The sequence below is a fragment of the Streptopelia decaocto genome, assembly GCF_964273445.1.
Source record: "Streptopelia decaocto genome assembly, chromosome: 3".
In the NCBI taxonomy this organism is placed as follows: Eukaryota; Metazoa; Chordata; class Aves; order Columbiformes; family Columbidae; genus Streptopelia; species Streptopelia decaocto.
The window spans coordinates 29,567,913-29,591,933 of NC_138656.1; the positions used below are offsets into that span (position 1 = coordinate 29,567,913).

At 38.9% G+C, this 24,021-nt stretch overlaps 1 protein-coding gene across 3 annotated transcripts in view; it reads left to right on the forward strand.

Moving 5' to 3' along the window:
* The window catches only part of PRKCE (protein kinase C epsilon), a 303,779-nt gene extending 280,523 nt beyond the window's left edge, over nt 1-23,256 (forward strand). For 2 of the 3 annotated variants that reach the window (XM_082047948.1, XM_082047949.1), the window contains one exon: nt 14,664-17,903. In XM_082047948.1, coding sequence (XP_081904074.1) covers nt 14,664-14,810 — 147 coding nt within the window. In that variant the 3' untranslated portion in view covers nt 14,811-17,903. Of the gene's footprint in view, nt 1-14,663; nt 17,904-20,807; nt 20,950-23,142 lie in introns of those variants that run through there. The other variant, XR_014183564.1, reaches the window with a different exon arrangement.
* Nucleotides 23,257-24,021: the final 765 nt, after the last annotated feature.

Here is a 24,021-nt window from a genome sequence, read left to right on the forward strand (position 1 = left end):
TACCAGCTCTGCCTTTCATGAATACAGAATTACGAGGCTTTTTAGTGGCAAAATTATTTTATATCGATATATACGCTATGGTTTACTGTACTGAGGGTTTGTCCCATGTAGAGCTATTATAAGTGTCAAGCTACTATAGAAAAAGTAGTAGCTGTAGTAGCTCTGGGGCATGTACATTGGAAATCAAGCAAACTTTTGAACAGCTATTAAGAGGATATTTGTTACATCTAAGCTCCAGTGACCTTGACAGTGTGTCTTGAAAAACGTTTTTTGCTTTTATTAAAACCTAATTCTTAGAGTTTCACAGCCTGTCTTGAAATTTTCAGAATAATATTACTCTTTCGTGCTGCTTCTAATGCTGACATGAATATGTAATTGCATGTGCAAGAAGAAAGTACGGGTTTAGTACAGACACATATCTTTTCTCCAGAGCAACTGTTGAGAGACAGAAATCCCTATGAGGCACTTTATTCCTATGTTGAGATATTTTGTCTCATATATTCTTCCTGGAATTTTATTCCATTTGCAGAATGAATTTTCCCTAATTAGTGGCCATAAGAACAGGCTGTGGTTTGCAACATAATTTATTGCTCAGGAGCCACAAAGGCCTTGATAGTATTTAGTGACTGTCTGCTCTCCATCTTTCTTTGTTTCCATGGTTATGTTCCTGGCTTGGTTGGTTATGTTATTTCCATTTTCAAAGTGCATTTGCTGTATTACAAATGAAAGCAAAGGTGCAGTAGATTAACTTCTTACTAAAGTTGTTGATATGGCTGTTAAGTGTGGTAGATCTTGCTTAGTAACATGATGGGATGATTCTGTCTATCCCATACCAAATAATAAAATATGCATTAAAAACAGCAATTGAAACAGAATGTCACTTCACTTTAATATGTATTGATTACATTTATATTGTCCCAAGTTGTTATTTACGGGCAAAGCCTGTATTTGAAACAGTGAAGCAAAGGTACATTTTGTCATATTCTGCTTTTTCCTCTATCTTCTCCATCTCTTATTAGATTCCCTGCAAGAAATTCTTTGTGCCATTTCTGACAGCACAGCTGGCCAGCTGCAGGCTTCCCAGGCTGAGCTTGTGATCTGCTGATGGTACCACTGACATCAGCCAGTGAAGCTCAGAGAGCTGTGCACAAGTGGCATAAAAATACATGATACCCCAGCCCCTCTTGCCAGGGATGGAGGAACATCACGGCCCAAAATTTCTTGCTCATTTGGTTGAAGTCAGTGGTAGCCTCATATGAACACCAGTTTCTTCTTGGTTTTTGTAGAATTAGGCCTGTACAATAACACCACTCTCATATTTCTTACACTGCTGGTCACAGTGGCTCAGTGTGGAGCTGTGGGACCAGAGGGAGCTTTTACGCACTGTGCAGCAAGGATGGTCTCCCTGTGGGCACGGTCCTGTCCTTTTCAGCTGATTTTGCTCTGTCAGCCCTTGAAACGTGTGCATGCAGACAGACAGACTTGTTTTCACCCACCTTGTTGTAAGTGTCAGGGTTGGGAAAATTTGAGACACTGACTAAGACGTCCTCAACATGAAAAAGCTGAACAACTCTGAGCCAGAGAGTAATACAAAGTATTTACCAAAGACTGGTAAAACAGATGTTTGCCATGTGTATTTCTTCTTAGCAATTAAGCCAAAGTTTCATTGCTAATGGCTTTATCTGTGCCTGTGGCAATCCATTCATAGTGTGGCTTTATGAAGATGAAGTTAACAAAATAATTGCATTATGATGATTTACTGTGAATGTGCAGCTTTCACAGAACAATAAATTATTTTAATTTTCTCTATGCATTCATAACTTCTTCATTTTTCATTTTAAAAGCTCTCTTTCTTCAAGAGCATTAGAAACAAAATGAACAAGATAGTCTATTGAAGAATTGTATCTTGCAGTATGGAACAGCAGCAGCTGCCGCTTGCCCGTTTAGTGCATCTAATGTGACTCCCTTCATTTTGCTGCCTCTTCCATTCCCACCGTTACATCACTGAGAATGTTTTCTGAATATTTATATGTTCCTTCTTCAGTTCTGTCTTCACAGAGGTAGAAAGTTGGTGTAGCAGCTAAAACCAGAGACCTGAGAATTGCAAGATATAGAAGTTCTTCTAGCAGATTTTTCTAGAAATTGATGGTGTGGTCCAAGGTTCATCACCTAACCTTTTCACACCTCAGTTTCCACTCTGTGGTAATCTCAGGATGCTTAATGCCAAGTTCTGTGACAGTGAAGAAAAATATGACTGAGAAGTGTTAAAAGCCAAATGGTGAAGATCAGCCTGGCATTTGAATTGACTGAACGTGTAGCACTTCCCTTGGAAGAATGTTCTATGCTATACCAGACCTCAGTGTTAGCAGATTGAATCTTGATCCTCAGTCTCAAATTTCCTACAGTAATTTGCACATCTCTCTCAGCTCTGCTAGCTCTGAGATAATCATAATCCATTATCGAAGTCTCTCCCCCCTTAGTTATCACTATCTGAGCCGCATTGTCTGTATACAGTTTCCTCGTGAACCTGTACTCCCTTATTAAGTCTTGACTTAAGGATGCCAGCAATGTGTCCTCTTTAAATTCTGTGCTGCAGCAAAGGTTTGAAATAAAATTATTCCCAAATACCAAATTCTAGTGCTAGCCAATGATTGTGGGTTACAACTGGAGTCACTGAGCACTGGGAGTTTTCTTTTCCCCCTCCCCTTAGAGTGGAAAACTGGCCAAATTTTGGCCGCCCTTTGTCAATGACTTATGACAAGCTGGACGCCCACAGTGTTTGGAAGCTGGATAGTAAATAGCAAATACAAATCAGCACCTATGGAGTGTGCAGCTGATCTGTTTGTGCAGGCAAACAGGCAGAGGCTGCACCTGCCTCGTGGGTGGGTGCCTCACTGAACGGCTCCCGAAAATGTCTTCAATTAGAGAGGTGTGTGTTTAAATTGCTGCAGCAGCCATCTGCTTACTGTGAAATATGGCTGGAATCCTTAAAGAGGGACCGTGTTTCTGGAGAAAACTTTCTAATATATTAGCCTGAAACATAAGTTCTATAATCTCAGATTTGCTTTCATACGTGACTGCTAACAGGCAAAGATTTTTATTTTTTTTAACTTTTTAGTGAGGGATTTTTAACCTGATGTTGGGAAATCATGATACTGTTTTGGTGGGGTTTTTTGGCACGCCTCTATTTTTTGTGACAGTGGATTGTGTCGTCCTACGTGCAGAATTATGACTTTGCCTTTACGCTGTGGGGAAGAAGCCCTGTAAAATGCAATGTCATTCAGTAGCACCAAAAGGAACTTAGGAAATTACAGGCCAAGTAAATTTCTTTTTGTATAAATGTTCTCTCTTTTCAAGTTTGCTTCAGTGTGAATGTCCCTCTTTAAGGTAAGGCCTTCAATATGGGGAAAATGTCAAGGTAGGTCCATTTTTAGGCCTAATAACCTTGAGGTGTCCCTTCAGTTTCATAATATATTTCCATTCGGTCATCAGTGCATGGCAATGAGCATTTAGCAGATGGGCACGCAAGGGGCTATAGTGCATGTTTTTGCATGAAGTGTTACTGCTTAGGGGAAACACTGGGGAGTGATCTTGAGACCTCAGACCCTCATGTACCATTGTTAAACATTGCACATTATGTATTCCCCACTTGCTGCAGGCATTTCAGGCATAGGAAAAGAGTGGACTTTCTTCTGAAAGTGACACCGTGGTGATTAATACCGGTGTACAAAAAAAAAGGGGTTAGAAACAGGGAAGGATCTATATTTGTCAAAATGTTTAACATATATCCTTTAGAAAAAGTAAAGAAAAATGGATGTAGACTTTTGGGACTTAACCTTTGTGTTACAAACAGCCATAAGGGTTGAAATCCAACACACTTTTTTAGCATGCTGCCCCTGCCACAGGGTGTCATGAATTATTAATAGAATATTTAATGTCAGCTGGTTCTTAGAAGTTATGCTTTTCTGCTACTGGTTGAAGTGTTAGCCAGGTTGCTGCTGATTGAGAAGCCTTGGCCATTGGCAGGCGATGAGGTTCCTAATCTCAGTTTAGGTTGCAGTTGACAGTTGTGGAACAACAGTACTATAACTGCCTGCAATGTAGCTCACACCAGTCGATCTAGAGTGTGGCTGGGCAGGGCAGAGAAGTCTGTAACACTTCTGCCTCTTCCCTTGACAAAGTAAAGGACCTTGGTTTCCAAAGTGCTTCAACCAGCCTGGTACTTTGTACAACCACTAAATTTGCTCAGAGTCTTAGTACGTAGCTTTCGAGGAGCCTTTGTGCAGCTTGTATCACAGCTTGGAGAAGTCAAGAGTGAGCAGGTAATTTTAAAGGATGTTGGTGTTGTTCGTTTGGGCGAACAAGGTTCTGTTTTCCCAGAAACTGCTCATTCAGTTAGTCTTATTGTTTGGTTTGTTTTTTGATTCTCTTCAGTGTCAGTGCCTACAGCAGCTGTTTTTAGCTTTGATTACCACAACACTAGAATTACAGAAGTTTGAAAGCTACTTCCCAGCACTGCAGGTTCCCAAATATTTATAAGTTAAACAACTTTTATTATGCTTCTTTTGATTCTGTACTGGGGATCCAGCAGTGTGTGTTTGGTTTTGTTGAGTCCTTGTCTTACAGCACTAAAATCTTTTCATACTGAATAATTAGGTTCATTTAACCATCTGCAAAACTTCCATTGTTAAGTGGTGCCCATTGGGATGGAGTGATAAGCAGCCAGAGTCTTCCTGCTTTCCTTTTCAGCTTGCTTAGAATAAGACAAGTTCTGTTTCACTTTTTGTCTGCTTTTATCTCCAGCGCTATTTTCAGAAAGTGATCTAAACCATGAAGTGCAATCATCTTATGCTTACTTACAGTACATTCTTAAGCGTTCAAACAACTGTTTTATTTTTATATTAATGTAGATAATAAATAATATTCCTGCCTTGGGCCCATTTCTATCGTCATTAAAAAACAGTGGCAAAACACCAGGTGATTTAAGAAGCAGTAGCATCTGGCTCTTTATCAAACTGTGGAGAGGAATTTATATAAAAGCAAAGACTCATGGAAAGGCTGGCAGTCCATGTAGCCCCATTCACAGCTGGACTCTGCCAAACACAGAGTATAAGAAGAGCTTTGGCTTTGGGTTTATTTCTCAGAACCTTTTGTATTAGCAGTGTACCATGCTAATGTGAGCGTAAAGGTAACAGTGTCTTACTAGGATGTTCATCCAAAACAGGCCGCAAAAGTTTGTCAATATATGTACTCACAGCTCAGCATACTAGTGCAAAATGTAATTCCTTTGACATATGCACTAATATGCAGATGGCTGATGGAAGCAGCTGATGTGTAAGCATCTCTCTTCAGTAGCAGGACAGGGAAGGCGTCTGTAAGTGTTAAGGAATCGCTGCGCTACATTAACTGCTGCTTCCTCTTGCTATGCTGCTGTGCTGTTACAGGGATTTTGCTACTGCGGAGGCACAGACCTTGTACTGGTCCTCTCAACAGCTTGCTCCAGGCGTCATGTGCTTAAATTAGATAGGTTGAGAGTAACTTTCAGTCTAGATATTTATGTAGAACCTTAAGCGCAGGTCTTGTTTCTTGATTTGCACGCCATATTCATGTTTGCAAAGGACGTACAGAACGGTGATTCCATTTTCTTGATTATGGAATATGGAAAAGAAAGAGCGGAAGATCATGACTCCCCATGACTCTCTTGGGGATTGTGTTTATATTTGACAAGAACAAGAAAAAAGAGAAATTGAATTTGTGCCCCTGGGTCCACATAACAGCTCGAGTTCCCAGCAAGATGAGGTTCCTGCTGTGCAAAAAGCCATGTAAGTGAGAGACAATCAAGAAATCATAGATAATGATAGACAGAGAGATCACAATCCATGTATATATGAGATCAAAAATAGGAAGAAAACTAGATACACAGTGAGGAGAAAATTACTCAAGCTCAAAGCAGATCAGTAGTTGAGCCAAGAATAAAACCCATGTCACTCCAAACACTGCTGTCTCTTACTGTACTCTTTATTAAAATCGTGTTCAAAAAAATCAGTTCCAGTGTCTGGAGGAAAGGTGGAGAGGAGATATATTGAGATGCAGAAGCATTATTAGTAGGCATTCATGCATAACTGTGCAGTGACTTTTTTTTTTCCAGTCTACAATTTGTATGAGTATGTGCATTAGTTGTGTTTTTTAAAAAACAAACAAACAAAACAACAACAAACAAAAAAAACTACTTCAGCTGCTTTCTAAAAAAGTCACGTATATCTTTGTTTTAATCTGTCTTTACAAAGGCTTAAAAATAATTCTTAGACTTCAAGATATGATCTCAAACAATTCAGTAGCCTTAAACTATCACTGTGTAGCTTTCTCCATTTATATCATATAACGTATGTGCTATACCGTTATCTCTCTATGAAAGCCTTTCATATGCATCATCTATGTCAAGCTAAAAGCTTTTTCCTTAATGAGCTAGAGATCATCATCAGAGAGCACGGGTTTCCCAAAATGATTCGAAGAAGGCAATCTTGCCAAAAACTCTGTAGCATTCCTGCTCTGCAGCCTATAGTGCAAACATCTCTAGTGTGTAACTGTCTTGGAATGATGCTCCCACTGGATGTGCTTGCTGTTGCCTTTCATGCTGCAGTGTTCCTTTGCGTCCAGTGTCACAATGCACATGTCCATGCCTCCTTGTTAGAGAAAGGTCTCAGAATTAGAAGATATTGCTATATATTTATAATTTCATAATATATTCAGAGAGGTTTTCATAATGTTTCTGTAATTAAGTGGGATAGGTGACTGCAGGCAGAATAAAACATTGGAAAGTCAGTCAGTATTTATTCAGGATACATGGCAGAGATATGAGTCTTGACAAATTTCATTACGTCATTCACCTATTCACTAGCATCAGATTCTCCTTAATTTATTCCTTGTCTTTGTGATTGCTTAAAGAATGGAAAACAAAGTAAATCTATTGATCTTTTGCAGAATGAATCTGGTCAAATATCTCAGTGCACTGCTAGCCTGTCTGTATTTGGGTAATTGTTTTAGTGATTTATGGGATGTCTCGTGACAGCCACTGCAATTCTAGGGACGTGTGCCCTAGACTTACCAACTCTCCTGCATCACTTTTTTCTCTTCTTCGCAAGTCAGCTCCATTTTCTGGGTATAGCCAGACCTTTGTGCTAACGTGCTAGTTACTAGGAAGACAAAAAGACTTCTACATGTGTATTTGAGGACTCACCAGCAGGTGGTTTAGCATGTCACAGATGCACCAGCCCTGACGACTCTGCTGTAATAACCGTGGTCAAAATACAATTTCAGGACAACACAACCAAAAATGGGCTAATCTTGGTTGTGTGCCAGGCTGTAAGAGGGGAGGTGACATTGGTCATCATGACCTTAGAGCAGCTGAGGGTATCAATGGAGGCTTGCCAATATAATGTGAACTAGAGAGGCACACGCATAAAATCTGCACTGCAGAGTACATAACAAAATTTGTAATAGGAATCCCATTGTGCGTATAAGTGGTATTTTCATATGATTGCTCCATTACTTTCTCTTCTCGTATTTCCTCCCCACTTCAAGAAGAAATATTAAATTGTTTCCCGTGTAGTTAAACCATCGAAGACACCTACCATAAGGGAAAAAGATGATGTATAAATTCAGAAGTTGACACTCTTCCCCTACCATTTTTTTCACTCTAAAAAATCCATGTGTTCTACCACAGCATAGCCTATGTACATTGGTTATGTCATGGCTGAGTCCTAATGAAAGCAAGCCCTGGTATGGTGGACAAGGTGGATCTTTGGGATAAAGGACTAACCACAGGTGGGAAGCTGCAGTGCTGACCTCCCCTGCAGCCCCTGTGAATTCTGTCTACATCGATACTTTAGACAGAGATAACTGTTGCACTTTAGCAATCAGGCTATGAGCAAACCAGGTTTGGTATGTATAGCTTTAGTGCTGTGTACTTGTTCATGCTGAAACCATACTCAAGCATAGCTGTAGCGAACAACAGCTTTACAGTGACTTTTTCTGGGTGAGGTTCGTTGCCCAGACTGTGAATTCAGGGTGGTTGTCATTGAACCTGCAGAGCTTTGATTTTGTTTGCCTTGCTGTTTGTTTTGTTGTGATGGTTTTGTGGTGTAAGGATAGGAGAAAAGCTGTGCAAAAGTGAAATACTATGGGTGGCATCCTGGCTACGTAGTCATTAAATGTTTATACCCTCTAATTGTTCAGGTTATTCCTCCTTCCTACTTGACCCATTTCACATTCCTAGGAAAGAGACATGCTGTTTCAGTTGTATTAGTTTACTGGATCACAAATGATCTTTTTAAAATTCATAGTTCTGTGAATTAGCTTGATGTTTATTAAATATCTGTGTACCTCCATAACCGGTTAAATTGTGGACTGCTTTTCAAATACTGTTTTCACTGTCAAAATCTTTATTGAGTGGGTTTTCTCCCCTCTTCTTTCTCTTAATTTAGTGTCTTTTGCATCTAATGAAAGCATAATCCAGGAACATGAAATCTCACCCTCTGCTTGAAAGGAATGACTGTTGGTATGCTTGTGAAAACTACTTGGACTCAAACTCTTTTTATAATCATGACCTGCAGTTGAATATGCTACAGCTCGTCTGATCTTGTTGCAACTCTTCCATATGTGAACAGAGCAATTAACATGCTGAAAAAAAATAACTTGTAAAGTTATTCTGATAACATACATTTCATATCTTCTGAAATGAGACATTCTAGGAAATGCTTCTAATACTGATTCAGATTCTCAGGGCGTGCAAATACAGTGAAGAGGCATCAACAGGATAACCAGAAGGCGGGCCTGATGTGTTCTGCTCAGCACAGTTCTTTCACAGTATTCAAACTAAATTTCTGTATATATAGAATGAGATGTGTGTGACAGCAAGTGCTCATTACACTTGGTCTCAGCTTCTTAGAAACTACTACACCTTTATGAAGAGAGATCCAGTCATTGGTGCAAAGTGATCTCTGCCTGTGCTGTGGTTTTTGTTATCATAATAGAGAGAGGTGAATGAGAGGACAGTGATATGTGAGGTTAGCCACATAACCTTGTGCCTCAAACCAGTTTGTTTGATGTCTTGAGCTTCCATGTGTGTTGAACAAAACAATCTGAAAAACTTGTCAGTGACAAAGGAAATACAAAATACTCAAACTCTGATCATCCTGACCTAAGAATTTCTTCTTGACGATACTGTATCAAATGCGGGAATCATTTGTTCCTTACTGAAGCAAAATTCTGGATAAAATCAGATGATACCATGTAATACAAATGAGAAGGATTTCACTGTGGGCTTGAAAATATATGAGGAGGCATCAGGCACTGCTGTTGGCAGAAAATTGCAATGGAGTAAATATGTTTCATTCAGTGATATAGAAAAGCCAATCTGCATTTTTGTCCTGACAGTCTCAGACTGAAAATTGTGAATGAGCTTTGTATACCTTAAAGTTCACTTAATGAAATATATAGCACAATAATGTTTTCTTCCAACATATTGGTTCATGGTTGTAATAATCATTCTGGCCTCACTTGTATTGGCTGTCTGTTCTGGATTAGCTCTTCATTCTACTAAGCTAAACATAAATCTATTAATTGATTTTGAAAGGATTTCTACAGTTATATTGAAACAGCATATCGTGAATTTGTAGGAAGATCAGGGTAAAATACAAAAACTAGGCTTTTGTGGCAGTGATGTTTTCTAGCCACCACCTGCATCTTTCTTTCACCTCCTCTGAGTAGCCTTCAAACCTGCTGGACAATTCCAGCCCAATTCAGTGGAGCCCTTGAGCTTGCAAAGGGCTTGAAATAGTTTTGGTGATTTTCTGTGGATTAAATGAAAATAAATAACGGAGTAGAGACAGATACCGCTTAATGCCTCAAAGCTGGAGAATCAATTTAATCCTTGTTAGGTGAAATAAAGTCCACTGAGCCTCTTGGCCTCATGACACAGCTGATGAGGTGCCCAAGCTTTGCTGAGATCCCTGGTTTGGAACACCCTCTGTCAGGTGCCTTATTGTAGGGACTTCTCTGTCACTTCAAAGGCTCCCTTCATTCACATTTGGTTAATGTGATTAATGGAAGAACTGGCAAGTTCTAACTTTCTTAATGTGTTTTCACTGATGCGAACATCAGCTTAGGTTTCTTTTCACTGTTGCAATTCATACAGTGTCATTCAGTAATCATTAGCAGACAAGGTTGGTAATCTTTGACACTGGAAAGCTTACTAAGAATGTTTTGGAGGGTTTTTTAAGTGTGAGTATGTGACTGCAGGTAGAAAATTAGTCTGTCATTGAAATGGTAGTGAAAATAAAACCAGTTTGGAAAACCACCATTTAAGGTGTGCTTATTAATGGCATATGAAGTTCCTTTAAATCTTTTAGTAATTATGTGAAGAGATCTAAGAAAAAAAAAGTAATTTGACTGATAGAACAATATTCCTTAGTGCAATGTTGTACAGGCCAACTAGGAAAGCTGATTAAATGCTGTTCTATGAAGAGATAGTATTTTAAAATTTCCAATATCTTTAACTTTCAAACATAAGCAGTAATCTTTGAATAGAATAAAACATGACTTTCACTTTAAAATTATCATCCTTGATGGGTAGTAGTTCAAGGGGTCCTAATTCTGCAGCATAAGTGTTACACCTAATCAGATTGTACCACCGACATGAAGCAGGTCCACCATGTCTCCCCGGATTAGCAGTCACACGAGGTCAATGCTGAGACAGGAGACCTATGTAGAAGCATTCACATTGCTGGGGGGGAAATAAAAAATACCAACTAGCCCACACATTTCCAGCACAAGAGGTAGTGAGTCACTATTCCTCCCATGAGAGATACCGTGCTGGTGGAGAAGCTGTGATTTAGAACTGGGAGTCATGCTGCCGCTGCTCTTTGTCAGACAGGGACAGGCGGCCCATGCACTGCTGCAGGGGAGCGGTTTCAGGGCAGCCTGGAATTTGGCACCTATTGCTGGAAGCTCTTGGGTAGCTGCTCGTGCCCTTTCTTTCGTGCAGCATTGGTGCATGTTAAACACAAGGTGTTTGAGTAGTCTATAGACAAAAAAAAAGTAGCATCTGAAACCTAATCAAATTTCTGTGTGTTTGGGTGCACAGCTGCAGTTTTGGGGGTTCTTTTTTTCTTAATAACCCTAGTTTCCTCAGTCATCTGAAACTGAAAAGTCTCACCTGGAAAAGAGTTGGAAAAGTTAAAAATAATGTGTCCAAAAGTCTCAGGAGCTACAGGCTAAACAAACAAAATCCCATCCATTTAATGACTGCATTTCAATGATGCATTTGCCAGGCAATCTAAATATCTTTCTCTTTTTCTTCATTGTTTTGTTTATGTTCAAAGTTGGATAGTAGCTGCAACCTGTTCCTTCTTATACTCTCCTTAACTTGCAGATCTTTCTTCTCGGCCTTTCTGTTAGGAGACAGCCACAGCCCTTTCTACCTTCATCCTGAACCCTCATGCTGCAGCTCTATACTGGCTCATGCTGTTGGCCAACAGAGTATTCACAATGCAAGTACATTAAAATAGCAATAGTAGCAGAAATGTGGCCAGACCTGTTTTGCCTTAGCAGATGGGGCCTTGCAAAATAGTCATAGCTTCAGGAAGAAAGCGCCTGAGTTGCTAAGGAGGGCTTCTCAAATAATCTTTCTGTTGAAAAGAAGCACTTGTTATGAACTCTACCTTTTGTCTTCTGTGGCTTAATCCACTCACTTTTGTTCCCTGTGATTTATTTAATATCACTTTATCAGTTGGATAGAGACTTGCTAGCATATCCGTGCAATCTCAGATTGCTCCGTACTTGTCCTGTTAATAAATTGGGTGATTTACATCTATGCTGCCAAAAAGACGTGGAACTTTTTATGAATCTGAGAAAGTAAAAGCTTCTATTTCCTTCTTTGGCCGTGAAGGCGTATTTCAACACATGCTAGGCTTTTAAATCTAAGCAAATACCTTTGGTTGTTGTTTCAGAAGTGTTTGGAATTTGAGGCTTTACTGGAAGTACGTTTATTTTTAATCAATAGGATTTAGGTACACCAGCATTGGGACAGTTTTTCAGATGGACTTATCTGCACTCCTTTTCATGTAACACCTTCACAAATCTTAGTGATGGTTTTCTGGAAAAAGTAGCTATTGGCAATTAATTACCTTGATAGGCTTTGAGGAATTTGTCATCTTATTCTTTTAGCTTCAGCAAGGAGATAACACTTTTCACAAATATGTTCAGTATGAACACCTGAAAATAATAATGTTGTATTTGTTCTCAGCTAGTCCAGAGGTTATTTGCCCTGGATAACTAGGGGTTGAAATGCGAGTGCAGTCTTGTTTCTCTTGCACATAACTACACTTCTGAATTTGAATTCTACTTTCAACAAATATTCACTTACCTCCTTCTGCTTTAGTAACTATTCCTGTAGCAAATTCATTCTGTGTGTGAAAATACTATGGTAGGACATGGAGAACAAAAAGACTGTAGAAGTAGTTGCAATGTAATGCATTTAAAAATGTGTATTTTTATTTTGCAGTATTAGCCCAAATGACTAAGAGAAAAACAGAAGGCCCAAAGCCAGGTCCCTTTATGTCCATTCACAGTATCACAGTATGTTTGGGATTGGAAGGGACCTCAAAAGATCATCTAGTCCAATCCCCCTGCTGGAGCAGGAACACCTAGGTGAGGTCGCACAGGAACGTGTCCAGGCGGGTTTTGAATGTCTCCAGAGAAGGAGACTCCACCACTTCCCTGGGCAGCCTGTTCCAGTGTTCTGTCACCCTTACTGAGAAGAAGTTTCTTCTCAAATTTAAGTGGAACCTCTTGTGTTCCAGCTTGATCCCATTACCCCTTGTCCTATCATTGTTTGCCACCGAGAAGAGCCTGGCTCCATCCCCATGGCACTCACCCTTTATATATTTATAAACATTAATAAGGTCCCCCCTTAGTCTCCTCTTCTCCAAACTAAAGAGACCCAGCTCCCTCAGCCTTTCTTCATAAGGGAGGTGCTCCACTCCCTTAATCATCTTGGTTGCCCTACGCTGGACCCTCTCCAGCAGTTCCCTGTCCTTCTTGAACTGAGGGGCCCAGAACTGGACACAATATTCCAGATGTGGAATGTATGAAGTAAATATTACAAATATAAACAATATAAATATATGTACATACTTGTTAAGTCCATATTCCTTTTTAATGGAATTTTGTAGATAGAGGATGTCGATTTTAGTTTACCTGCACTTAGAAAGTACTTGGCTTACAAGTGAAAGTCTCTTGCATTTATGTAGACCTTTTATCCTCTATATCTATAAAGTTCTTACAATGTAGGTGAAAGTTACTATGACCTTTTTACAATTGCAAGAAAGAAAACTCTGTTTTAGTGCCTCGACAGAGCTGATGAAGAAAATACTTTTTATATATATTTTTAATAGGAAAATTTATCTACATTGAAGGAAGTCGTATATCCCACTTGAAATACATTAATGTGCTTTCTGACGTATCACTTTATGACTTTATCATTTTACTTTGCTAGTCAAAGCGCTGTTCTGTTTCTGGTATCATCTTAATCTCAGACATGCACAGGAGGGACGCAAAGCTAGTTTTCAATATGTCAGTGTGCCTCCATTAGGTACCACTCAGGTAATTGTAAGATTTCATCAAACAAAAAGAAAAGAGACAAAATGTAAAAGAAAATGCTTGTTCCGAATCCCTGAACCTGTACATGCCTGAAATACGCTGCTAACATGGAAAATATGTACAGTGCAGGGTCTCGGGGCAATAACTGTGGGGAATGTTTTTGACTGTAGAGTTACACTTTTCTGCACACAAATGGTGAGAGATAGTCACTGTCTTGAGGTCCCTGACGACAAGAAGTCGGCCTCCCCAAGATTGTCTCTAATTAATACATCTTATCCCAACCACAGCATGGATGTTTGTACTTTGTTTGCCCAACTTCACTGCAAGACTGAGGTTCTTCAGACTTCAGTGGTAAAATCCTGAGGCCACTGAAGTTAAGAAGAATTTCTGAGGTGGATTTCTCTGGTGCCAGAATTTCACACTTTGCCATGATGCTTTGGACAACTTTTGGCTTCATTAGGAAATCTGAGTTGCCAATGCGGAGCTCAAGGATTTTGGACTGAGAGCTGTTGCGAGGTTTGCATCTGATTTTAAAGTTGAGTGTAGCCAGATATAAAGAAGCAGTTAACTTAGAGTTGAAACAGTAGACTATTGTGGGGCAATCAATTAAATCAGTTCACTCTGTGCCTCTGAAATGAGATATTATGTTCAAACCTAAGAGGGAACAGCCATACCACCTACTATGCCAAAGCCTTCTTTAAACTAGGCCTAATCTCAGCTTCCTGCTTTATCATCATATTGCTACTTCTTCGCCTGTCAGAGACTTGGTAGCCTCTGGGAACTCATTTTTAGTACTGCTTCTGTGGCCTCTCCTGAACTCATTTCTAGTACTTGCTCCTGTAGCTTCTCTCATACATCTGTTATTATTTGTGTGAAGTAGCTCCTCTTTTTTTTCAATCATTCCAGAAAATTCAGCTTTTTTGGGGGGGACGGAGAGGAGGGAGAACAGTTTTTATTTTACTGTGCTGTTTTACCATTCACCTTATTTGTATTTTTCTTCTCAGAAAACCAAAAGGGATGTAAATAACTTTGATCAAGACTTTACACGAGAAGAACCAGTATTAACGCTAGTGGATGAGACAATTATAAAACAAATCAATCAAGAAGAATTTAAAGGGTTCTCTTATTTTGGAGAAGAGCTGCTGCCATAGACAACATTAGGCTGACAGATGAATAATGCTGCAAGAAGTGATTCTGAAGAAATCATCAAATTACTGAGACTCAGTAGATCAAGAACTACTTCTCTTACCCTGAGCCCATATCCCCAGTTAAAGTATATATTTATTGTTTTTTTCCTTCATTTAATCTTCTGGCCTGAAAGCACTCTTAATTTCTGTCTCACAAAGCAATGCAAAATAATTTTGTATCAGAAATTGTAGATGTAACACACTGCTGTGTATTTGCAGCTTTTCTTTTATTCCTGAGATCTCCCCAGAGGACAAATTCGCATCTTTTCCATGGAAAATGAAGCCATGCTATTAAAAGTGATTGAACAGATCACATTCTGTAATCGTCGTATATATTTAAGCCAAGAAGGTGAGAACTCTCTTCTGCAGTGGTGGTTATGGTGAGATCTTTACTCAGATGTGGAACAAATAAGTAATATGTTGCCCTTTGGTAAGCAAAGAAGTCTGCCTTTTTGGAGGTGTAATCCTCAATTATGAATTTATTGTGGCGAGATAGAAGCATAAATAAAGCTGTCCAGAAAAAGAAGCACATCAGTTCAGGCTTTTGATGAAGTTCCTTGTGCCATTTGTGGAAAACTCTTGGGAATAAGAAGAGTCACAAAGGTAACTGAAATTTTAGTTAAAGCAGGAAATACTAACTATATGGATAGTTACGGAAGGGCTAAAGAATAAAAAGCCTGTAGTACTCTAACACAGCTATACACAGGCATTTTACAATTTTTCAGGCAATTGGGTGTACTATCCATGTTACCAAATTTACTGTCCGTTTAAATGAACCATTAATGTGATGGCAAGCTTGCAAATGTTTACGGTTAATTTTACATAAAAAATTAATTCTAAACATTATACATTTGCCTTTTCCATTGTAGCTAAGTTGATAAATAATTTCTTATTTATATTTATTTTCTCAGCAGTGTGTTACTTTTGCACACTTTTACGAAACCATAATACTACTGTGTTTGTTGTTTTTTATGTTTAAAATCTAAAGATAAATCTGCTTTTAGAAGACACAAAATAAGGCTACACATGCATTATGTGGAAGTGTGTTAAAAAACTGAAGATCAAACATTCACAAACTGACATTATTGAAAGTTGTAAATTGAATTTTTTTGTGTATGAATTGAAATGGTAACTCATGTGGACAATATTGCTAATGTGAAGTTACCTCCTGTAGATACGCTAACAGTGTTATTTACTTATATTTCCAGGAGTACCCTGTGGTTTGTTTTTTATTTTTTTTTTTGTGTACATGTATCGCTGAGGTCATTTTATTATATATTTTACTGGACTGAGTGAGCGGTCATTGAAATCCATTTTAATTGTTGCACATGGATTTCCAGCTGCACAAAAATATATATACTTGTGATTGGCAAAGTGGCACTAAAGAAGCTTTTTTGCCTTTTGTACAGGTGAGATTTTGTATATAGTGTTTGCTGCAAGGCCTGTGGAATTCATTGAATATAGAGGTATCAACTGCTGCATGTTCAGGCATACTATTAAAATGTTAGTCTATGAAAGAATAATTATAATAATGTCCATGTGCAATACTCTTGTATGTGTATTGGTTCAAGTTACTGTCGGAGAGATGAGGTTTTTTTGTTATAAAAGATGTAGACATATATTAAGCTATACTAAATCTCTTGTATAGTTCTCTTCAACTCTATTATGACATGATAGAGCTCGGAAAGAGAAAGGAATGTTACAAATCGTGGTGGACAAAGTGTGAATCATTGGCTTTAAGAGATAATCTCGGTCTCAAGCAGATGAGTTAGTTTGTGTCAGTTTCGCGTCTGGCTGCTCATGGCCTTTTACTGATGACAACATTCAGTTCCATTTTGTTTTGTTTTTAAAACTCAGGTGTAATTATTATATATATTCTTATGATGATTTCAAAATATTAAATATTATGATATATCAATTAATGTGTTGTCTGGCCTACAGGTGTAATAATGGATCAAGCCTTTAGTTTAATTTAATTTATCTTCAGTAATCTTTTGTACTGGGAAAAAACTAGCTTCTGGAGCTGAGTACCAGCACAGAAACATCTTAATGATTGCATCATCTCAATGTTTAAATTTCTTTCTCTTCTAGAAATATATTGTAGAACTGCCCATCAATTTGTGTCTCGCCACTGGCTCTCTTTATTTCTCATCACGGTTAGCTTTTGACATCCAGGCAAGACTGATCACAATGCTAAAGCGTTCTTTTCCGTAGGTGAGTAGATGGCTAGGAAGACAAGTTATCGGATAGCGCACTACTGTTTGTACAACAAGAGGCCTTTACACAAAACTCTGAGCATTTATTCTGAAGGAATAAAAGCATCCCATAAAGCTTTTGTTAGCCAGCTAGGTTGTCTGTACTCCCATTTCTAACCTAAAGAGAATTAGCAAACGTTTGTATTTCAAGAGGCCTCAGCACCTGCAGTGTTTGGTAGGATGCTAAGGGCAAAATCAAGGAGATAAAAACTTTTGCATGGGCAGATATTTCTTCAATATAAATAGTTAGATCCTCTGCATCGGGCTTACATCAGAAGGTTTGTCTGTTGCCCTGAACATTTTTTAAAGATAACTCTTAAAAATGGACATTCTGTTACATTTCTGCCTGTTCTGTAAAATCTTTCCTGTTCCTTCTTTGTAAAATGAGTGCAAAATGCCAAAAATATTAATAATAATAATAATAATTATAAAGAACCCATTGTTTCTCGTTTTTCCTCCCAAATAGACTTTATTAAGAAATGCAAACACATTTTTCTCCATAGCGTGAAAAATAATTCTCTCCAAAAAAGGCTTACAACTTACCTCTTTTTAAATTATGTGCAGAGTTGTTCTGGCTAAATATAAAACGTATTCAGTTGGGGGGTAGTTGTTTTGGTTTTTTTTTTATTGTGAGGATTTATTTGTACAGAATTTTTTTTCTTATGGATGTAATTTGAATCTCTTGCCATTCATTAGTGTTATTTCATCGTAAACATTATTACTGTGCCAAATGTACTGTATTCAAAAGGATGTGAATGTGTATTGTTTCGGAACCTAATAAATACTATGATGTTAAATCTTATGTTTTTCCCCAAAGTTTTCCTGAGTGTTTCCTAATGAGGAAGGAACAAAGATGGAGGATGAATATTTTTCCTGTTACTTGTTGTGCAAAATACCGTGAGCTTGTCTTTTAGGAGTGGACATTTTGCAAAGGCAGGATTTGCTAACAGGAGCCTCATCTGAGACACGCTATACACAGGTAACAGAGAGTGAACAGTATTTATCTCGGGCAATATAACATTTACCTTAAAAACGCCAAGCAGGTGAGTTTGCAGACTTTTAATTACCAGTCACAGAATGGTCACTGAGTTCTGACTGATTCCAGCATTCTGCTTAGCTCCATTATTAAAACTTACCTCAGTAGGGCACTTTGTGTGCAAACATGTGAGACTGCTTTAGTCTTTAACTGGATTGATTAGAGAGATTAATAGTATGCATAAGTTTAATTAATTAATTAGGGTCATAGAGTTTATCGAGTTATTTAACTTAATCTGTCAATGTGACATTATCTGAAGTATTTGAATACTTCATCATGTTTCAATTTGCACCTTAAATACTTTCCATTTTCATGGAAAAAATTCTTCTGTTTCAGTAGATCATCTATCAGCATACTCTGGCAGTAATTCCAGTTAACAATCTCCAGTTAGTATACCTAGCTAGTAGATATACTAACTAACCTTAAAAAAAAATAATAATAATAGTAATTTGAAGAATACTTTCAAATTGCAGCTTTTGCATAAAATTCCTTCATGCTGAGTCTTCTCAAAGTCACTGAATGTGTTTGGAGCCTGTGAGCCTATTCCAAATCCTGTGTGTTGACAGCATTAGCATAAGCTTTGTCACACAGATTCTGCCAGTTAAACAGCTGTGTAACATTTGATTTTCTGGGTGTGTTTTGCAACCTTAAAAGCATACGAAGAACTTAACCATCATCTTGCAAACAATGAGTGTCTCTGGTCTCCAAATACATCAATCCATGTTGTGTTTTCTTGTAATGCTGCAACTGATGTCTGTTAAGAAGAGTTTTTATTCTTACCGGTGGACTGCAAAACATTTGAAGAGGAATGAGTTGCAAGTCCAGTCAACTGTCTGTGCTGTAAATGTGGTACCAAAAGTACAGAGAGAGAATCTCAGCATGTATCTGTCTGCTTCTGTGGCCTTCCACTCAGGGGATGACAGATCACTTTACAGTCAAAAATGTTTTTAGCCTCCTAGTAGTCCGGTCGGGTCCATGAGTAAATCAATATGATAAGCACCTGAACAAACTGATCAAAATCAGAATAATTATCCAGTGGTGAAATGAAGTGTTGAATAGGTTGACATATCCTAACAGAAGCTGTGGAAATTCGATTTGGGTCTTCACCTATATATCCTGTTTAAGCAAAAAAGTATTTGAATTAAAAACACGTGGGATGAACGTGCCTCATCCCAAGCATGAGGAGAAAATGAGACTGTATTAGATCAGAGTGGACCTCTTTTAGAAACAAGAGACTTTCATCTGAGTAACAAAAATAAGGTATTCATACAAACAAAAGAAGGTATGAGCAGCCATACTGGGTCAAACTAAACATAATTCAGGTTGCACTTGGCAATGGTCAGTAGTTTAAGCAGTAATGTGCACTGATCAGAAATCGAGAAGTCAGCTTTGACTGGATAACAAGTAGAAAATACCTGTGGAAAAAAACTGAGAACAAGAAAGCGTGAGATGGTATTCTGCCTGCAGCAGTTTGACTCCGTGATGTTATGAAGTAGATGGTCATGTCTGTATTTATAGTTAATATCTCTGAATTAACTTTCATTAATCAGTTTTTGAACAATGTCAAGTTCTGGCATGCAACACATTCTGTGGGAAAGAGCTACACAGCTTAACTAATCACTGTATTAAAAATTCTTTCCTTTTGTTCATTCTGACTTGGCTGTGATTTCATTTTATGCTACCTGGTTGTTTCTTTGAAAGAGGATAAATAATCATTTGCTGTTCACCTTTTCCATGCCACTCAGAATTTTATAGGTCACTGATACATCCTCGGAGAGTTATTTTTCAGACTGAGAAGTCTTCCCCTGTCTGTAAAAAGGCTTCGTAAAGATACAATGTATTTCGTCATCTGTGTCAACTTTGTCTGAATCTTTTCTGGTTCTACTGTATCCCTTTTGAAGATGGGGAGTAGAATGACATATAATATTCAGTATGTGGATGCAATGTGGATTATTACAATGACTAGTGTGTTCTGTTTTGTTTTCTGCTACATTTTTACAATTTTTTTTCTTAATCTAAGTTTGTTCTCAATTATTTCACAGGCCTTCCCAGATTAGTGTCAGTTGTAAATCTAATATGCATGCTCTCTATTAGATTCTCCAGTCATCATGAAAATAGGTTCTGCCCGGGACATAATGAAAATAGGAATTTAACCAGTGCAAAATGCTGCTTCAGGGCAGGCTTCCATTTTAGTAGTAAAACTGTGATGGTTACCTGCTCAGTATGGTTTTCCCACTGCTTATGTACCCCCAATATATAGCTATGTTTAGACTGTCTTTCCCTACCTTGCTTATTAGAACATTGCGCGCAAGAAATATTTTTCCAAAACCAAGATATAGGATGTGCTCTGCTACCCTCCCATCAAAACAGGCTCTTACTGTATTCTCGAATATCCCTCCTTTTGACACATTAGCTACAATGAAGGAGAGAAAGATAAAGGTTTTCTTGGCACACTGGGAAAATGTATATATGTGCCAAAATAGTTTCCACTCCATCTTTCCTTTTACCTCATCGTTGCTGTGGAAGCAGGAGATAAGAGCAGCAGCCTGAGGTGGAACACAAGCTGCCACTATAAATATTGTGAAATGATTATGCAAGACTGTCCAAAATTTGGAAAAGCATTAAAGAACTTTCACATTTGTACACTAATCATTAATCCTTGGAAAATAGGAAGAAGGTCAGTGACCTGGAGTCTACTGCTGATTTGGGCACTGGATTAAGAGCTGAATTGAGCATTGCGTGCACTTGTCATCACCATCCAATACTACCGGTTTGAACTAGTGCCTTATGTACTACAGGAGGCAACACGAAGGTAAGACTAAATCTGCTAGTAACAGCAAGAGTCGATGGCAGGCTGATGCTCATGTGCTCCAATGTACATTCTCTTTTCTCTAAACCTATCAAGACAAAATGTTACCCAAAGGTGCCATGCATCTAGGATTGGTGTCACAAGTGGAAAGTAAAGAACAAGAGTCCTGCTTTTGGCATACATGAGCTGTTAGGTTAGTTTGGTCACCTTCTGTAGCTGTACTCTTGACAACCTTTTAGGAATAGGCCAGATATTTCTGGAGTGGCAATAAATACATCCCTGTTCAAATATGTCCATCGGATGGTGACAATTACAAAGAGGGAGAGACTTGGATATCAACACAAAGAAGTGTGTCTAAATGTCAGAAATGCGCTTGTTACTTGTGCTTTCACACAGGAAAGAAAATGAGAACAGTTACCTAAGCAACCTTCTGTTTTCATTGACGAAAGTGGCATGGAGCTTGAGACTTTGAAATTGTGCAAAGAGAGAGATACTTTTGTGGCCATATCACAAATCAGCAAACTGAAACAAGGTGCTATGATGATGATTTGCATGTTAATGTGTTAGCATAAAATCAGCAGAAGTGCTAGGAAGAGAGCATGAGTGCAGCCAATCAGTGCTCTCACTGTACTGGCATTTCTGAGCATTAGGTGTTTTCAAACCATGCTTAACTAAATACCTAGTGTTGGTCTCCCAGGAAAGGGACTGGAGTCCTCTTCATTCCTCTTTTCAGTTGCTAAGCCAAAAGACAGTCAAATGTTGCGTGCAATGGGATACAGTAGTTGATGCACAAGGGATGTGGTGGTTTGGTTTTACAGTGGGATATTTTTATTGAAACATGGTCACACCCAGGCAAAGTTTGAGAACCTCTGTGTTCTAGGAAAGCTATTTACACAGTCTTTGCTACATAAAAAAAAGAACATTTTCTGTTGATTTCTGGTTAATGAGCAGTGAAAAGCAGGCAAAGATATCAGGCACAGGGAGGCACATTTTTCTAAATAATGATGTGGTTGATTAAGGTGAGCACATGGAGGGCCAAAGAGATTATGCAAATCTCGCTTAGGTAAATGTTTATGTTAGGGTGGGGATCACTGTCCTGTTTAGAAGCAAACTTAAGACCTTTAAACTTTTTTTTTTTGTTTGGGATAATGCGGAGACATTTTTTCTTTGATTAAATGATATGCTAACCCCTTACATTCTGGTTTATTGCAACTGCACTCTTACTATCCTTCCATTAAGGTCAGGAGCTGAACTTCCCAGATCCTGAATTCTGCAGTTTTGAGGCCTGTTCAGGGTTTATGATGCTGCTCGACTGAAGTACAGGGTTGTGTGAAATCCCTCAAACACCACCTCCGACCTGAGGCACTGGGTAACCCCAAGATCAGTTCTCCTGGAGTGCAGGAATCTCGCTAGTGTTCTAGAGCAGATTTTTTTCCACTTTTCCATTCCCAAATACAGGGCCAACTTTTTAAGCAGCTGTCACCACACAACTTTGTGGGCACTCTGAAACACAGTCTATGATGCGTGATCCCATTTAAAGCATCTCTGGTCATAGAACAGCCTGCTAAAATCGTCAGTGTGTTCAGTCTACCAAATGTGGGCCATAAAGTCCTGATCCAAAGTCCACGTTACAAGGAGTCCCTCGTATTGTTAATTGCATAGTCATCTTGCACTGTAGATGTTAGATTACTGTGTTTCTCATTTGCTTACTCAGGGATAAAAGTAACACACCACAGGAGTATTTTGTAGTGGGTAATAATACAGTCACCATGTACTTGGTTGACCCACTCTGAGAGGGTCTCCAGCTGAAAGACTTCAAATATGAGAGCTTTACTGATGTTTTTGTTCTTAGTAATATCCCTGTCTGTGTTGGGAGAAGAGTCTGGGGGATGAAGAGGAGTGGAGACTATTAATTTTCGTTTACTGAGCTGTCTAGCAATAATTTGAACCACCCACACAGCTGAATAAGTTGATTTCAGAGCCAGGGAGGTTACCAACACCAATAAAAACACAGTTGTCATACAGTTTAGACACTATGCATGGGCAAAAAAACTCCTCCTATATTACTCACATGCAAATAGAAAGTATTTCTATAACCTCTGACCCTGCTTGTAAACAGCAGATTCCAGGAATTCTGCTGGAAACCATACATTACTAAGGCGAAATTGTACTTAGCAATAAACATGCTTTCCTCAGTGCAAGAATCTGGAAGTGGAAGAATGCGAGACCTTGAGATGCACTGCTGATTGTGGGGAAACCGCGGAGGCCACCTCCTGCCCGACAGCTGGGAAAACACCCACCCTTGGGAGCTCCTGGTGGAAATATGTAACCCAGAGATGTTGTTGTGCGTGAGCCCCTCGTTAACACGCAATCAGGCATCTGCAGGTGGCGGCTGTGCCGTGCCAAGGAGGAGAAGACACGCGATTCGAGCTTGCTCTGGCATGAAACGGGAAGTCGTCGAAGGAATTCAAAGAGCTGAGTGGAAGGACAGGACGGTTATTTTAATGGCAGCAGAAGGACCGAGGAGCAAGTAGGTGAGAATGGGAAAGACAGAAAACGCAGCAGCAGTCCAAAATGAAAAATGCCCTTGGAATGGGGGAGATGTCCAGTGATCAAAGAGAACGGTGAGAAGATTGCTGAAAGGTGATTGAGGGAGGAAACATGCATCTTGGATAGAAGCTAAACATAGGACTGAACATGAAGAATTCAAAGTGGATGTCTGTGCTTCAAAGACATGCCCCCAAGGTATGCCCAAGCTGCTTTTAAAATAGCTAGCGTAGGTACCATTACCTCAGCAGTGCGGCCTCATGTTCAAATATTTATTTGGCACCTGAGGAGGGGAGAATTCAACATGGCTGCTGATTACATTGCTATAAGTGAAGAGAAAGCTGGCTTAAAGCTAATCCAGGGTGTTTATACACAATTTCAAATCGTAGTGTTGCCCTATACTGGATGCACATTTAAATAAAAAGCCAAAGGTTGTGTGCATGGAATGACATGGTCCCTTCCATAAGGATTACTGCTTGGCCACCATCTCATTCCCAAAAGTATGTTCATAATGCTCTTGCATTTAGC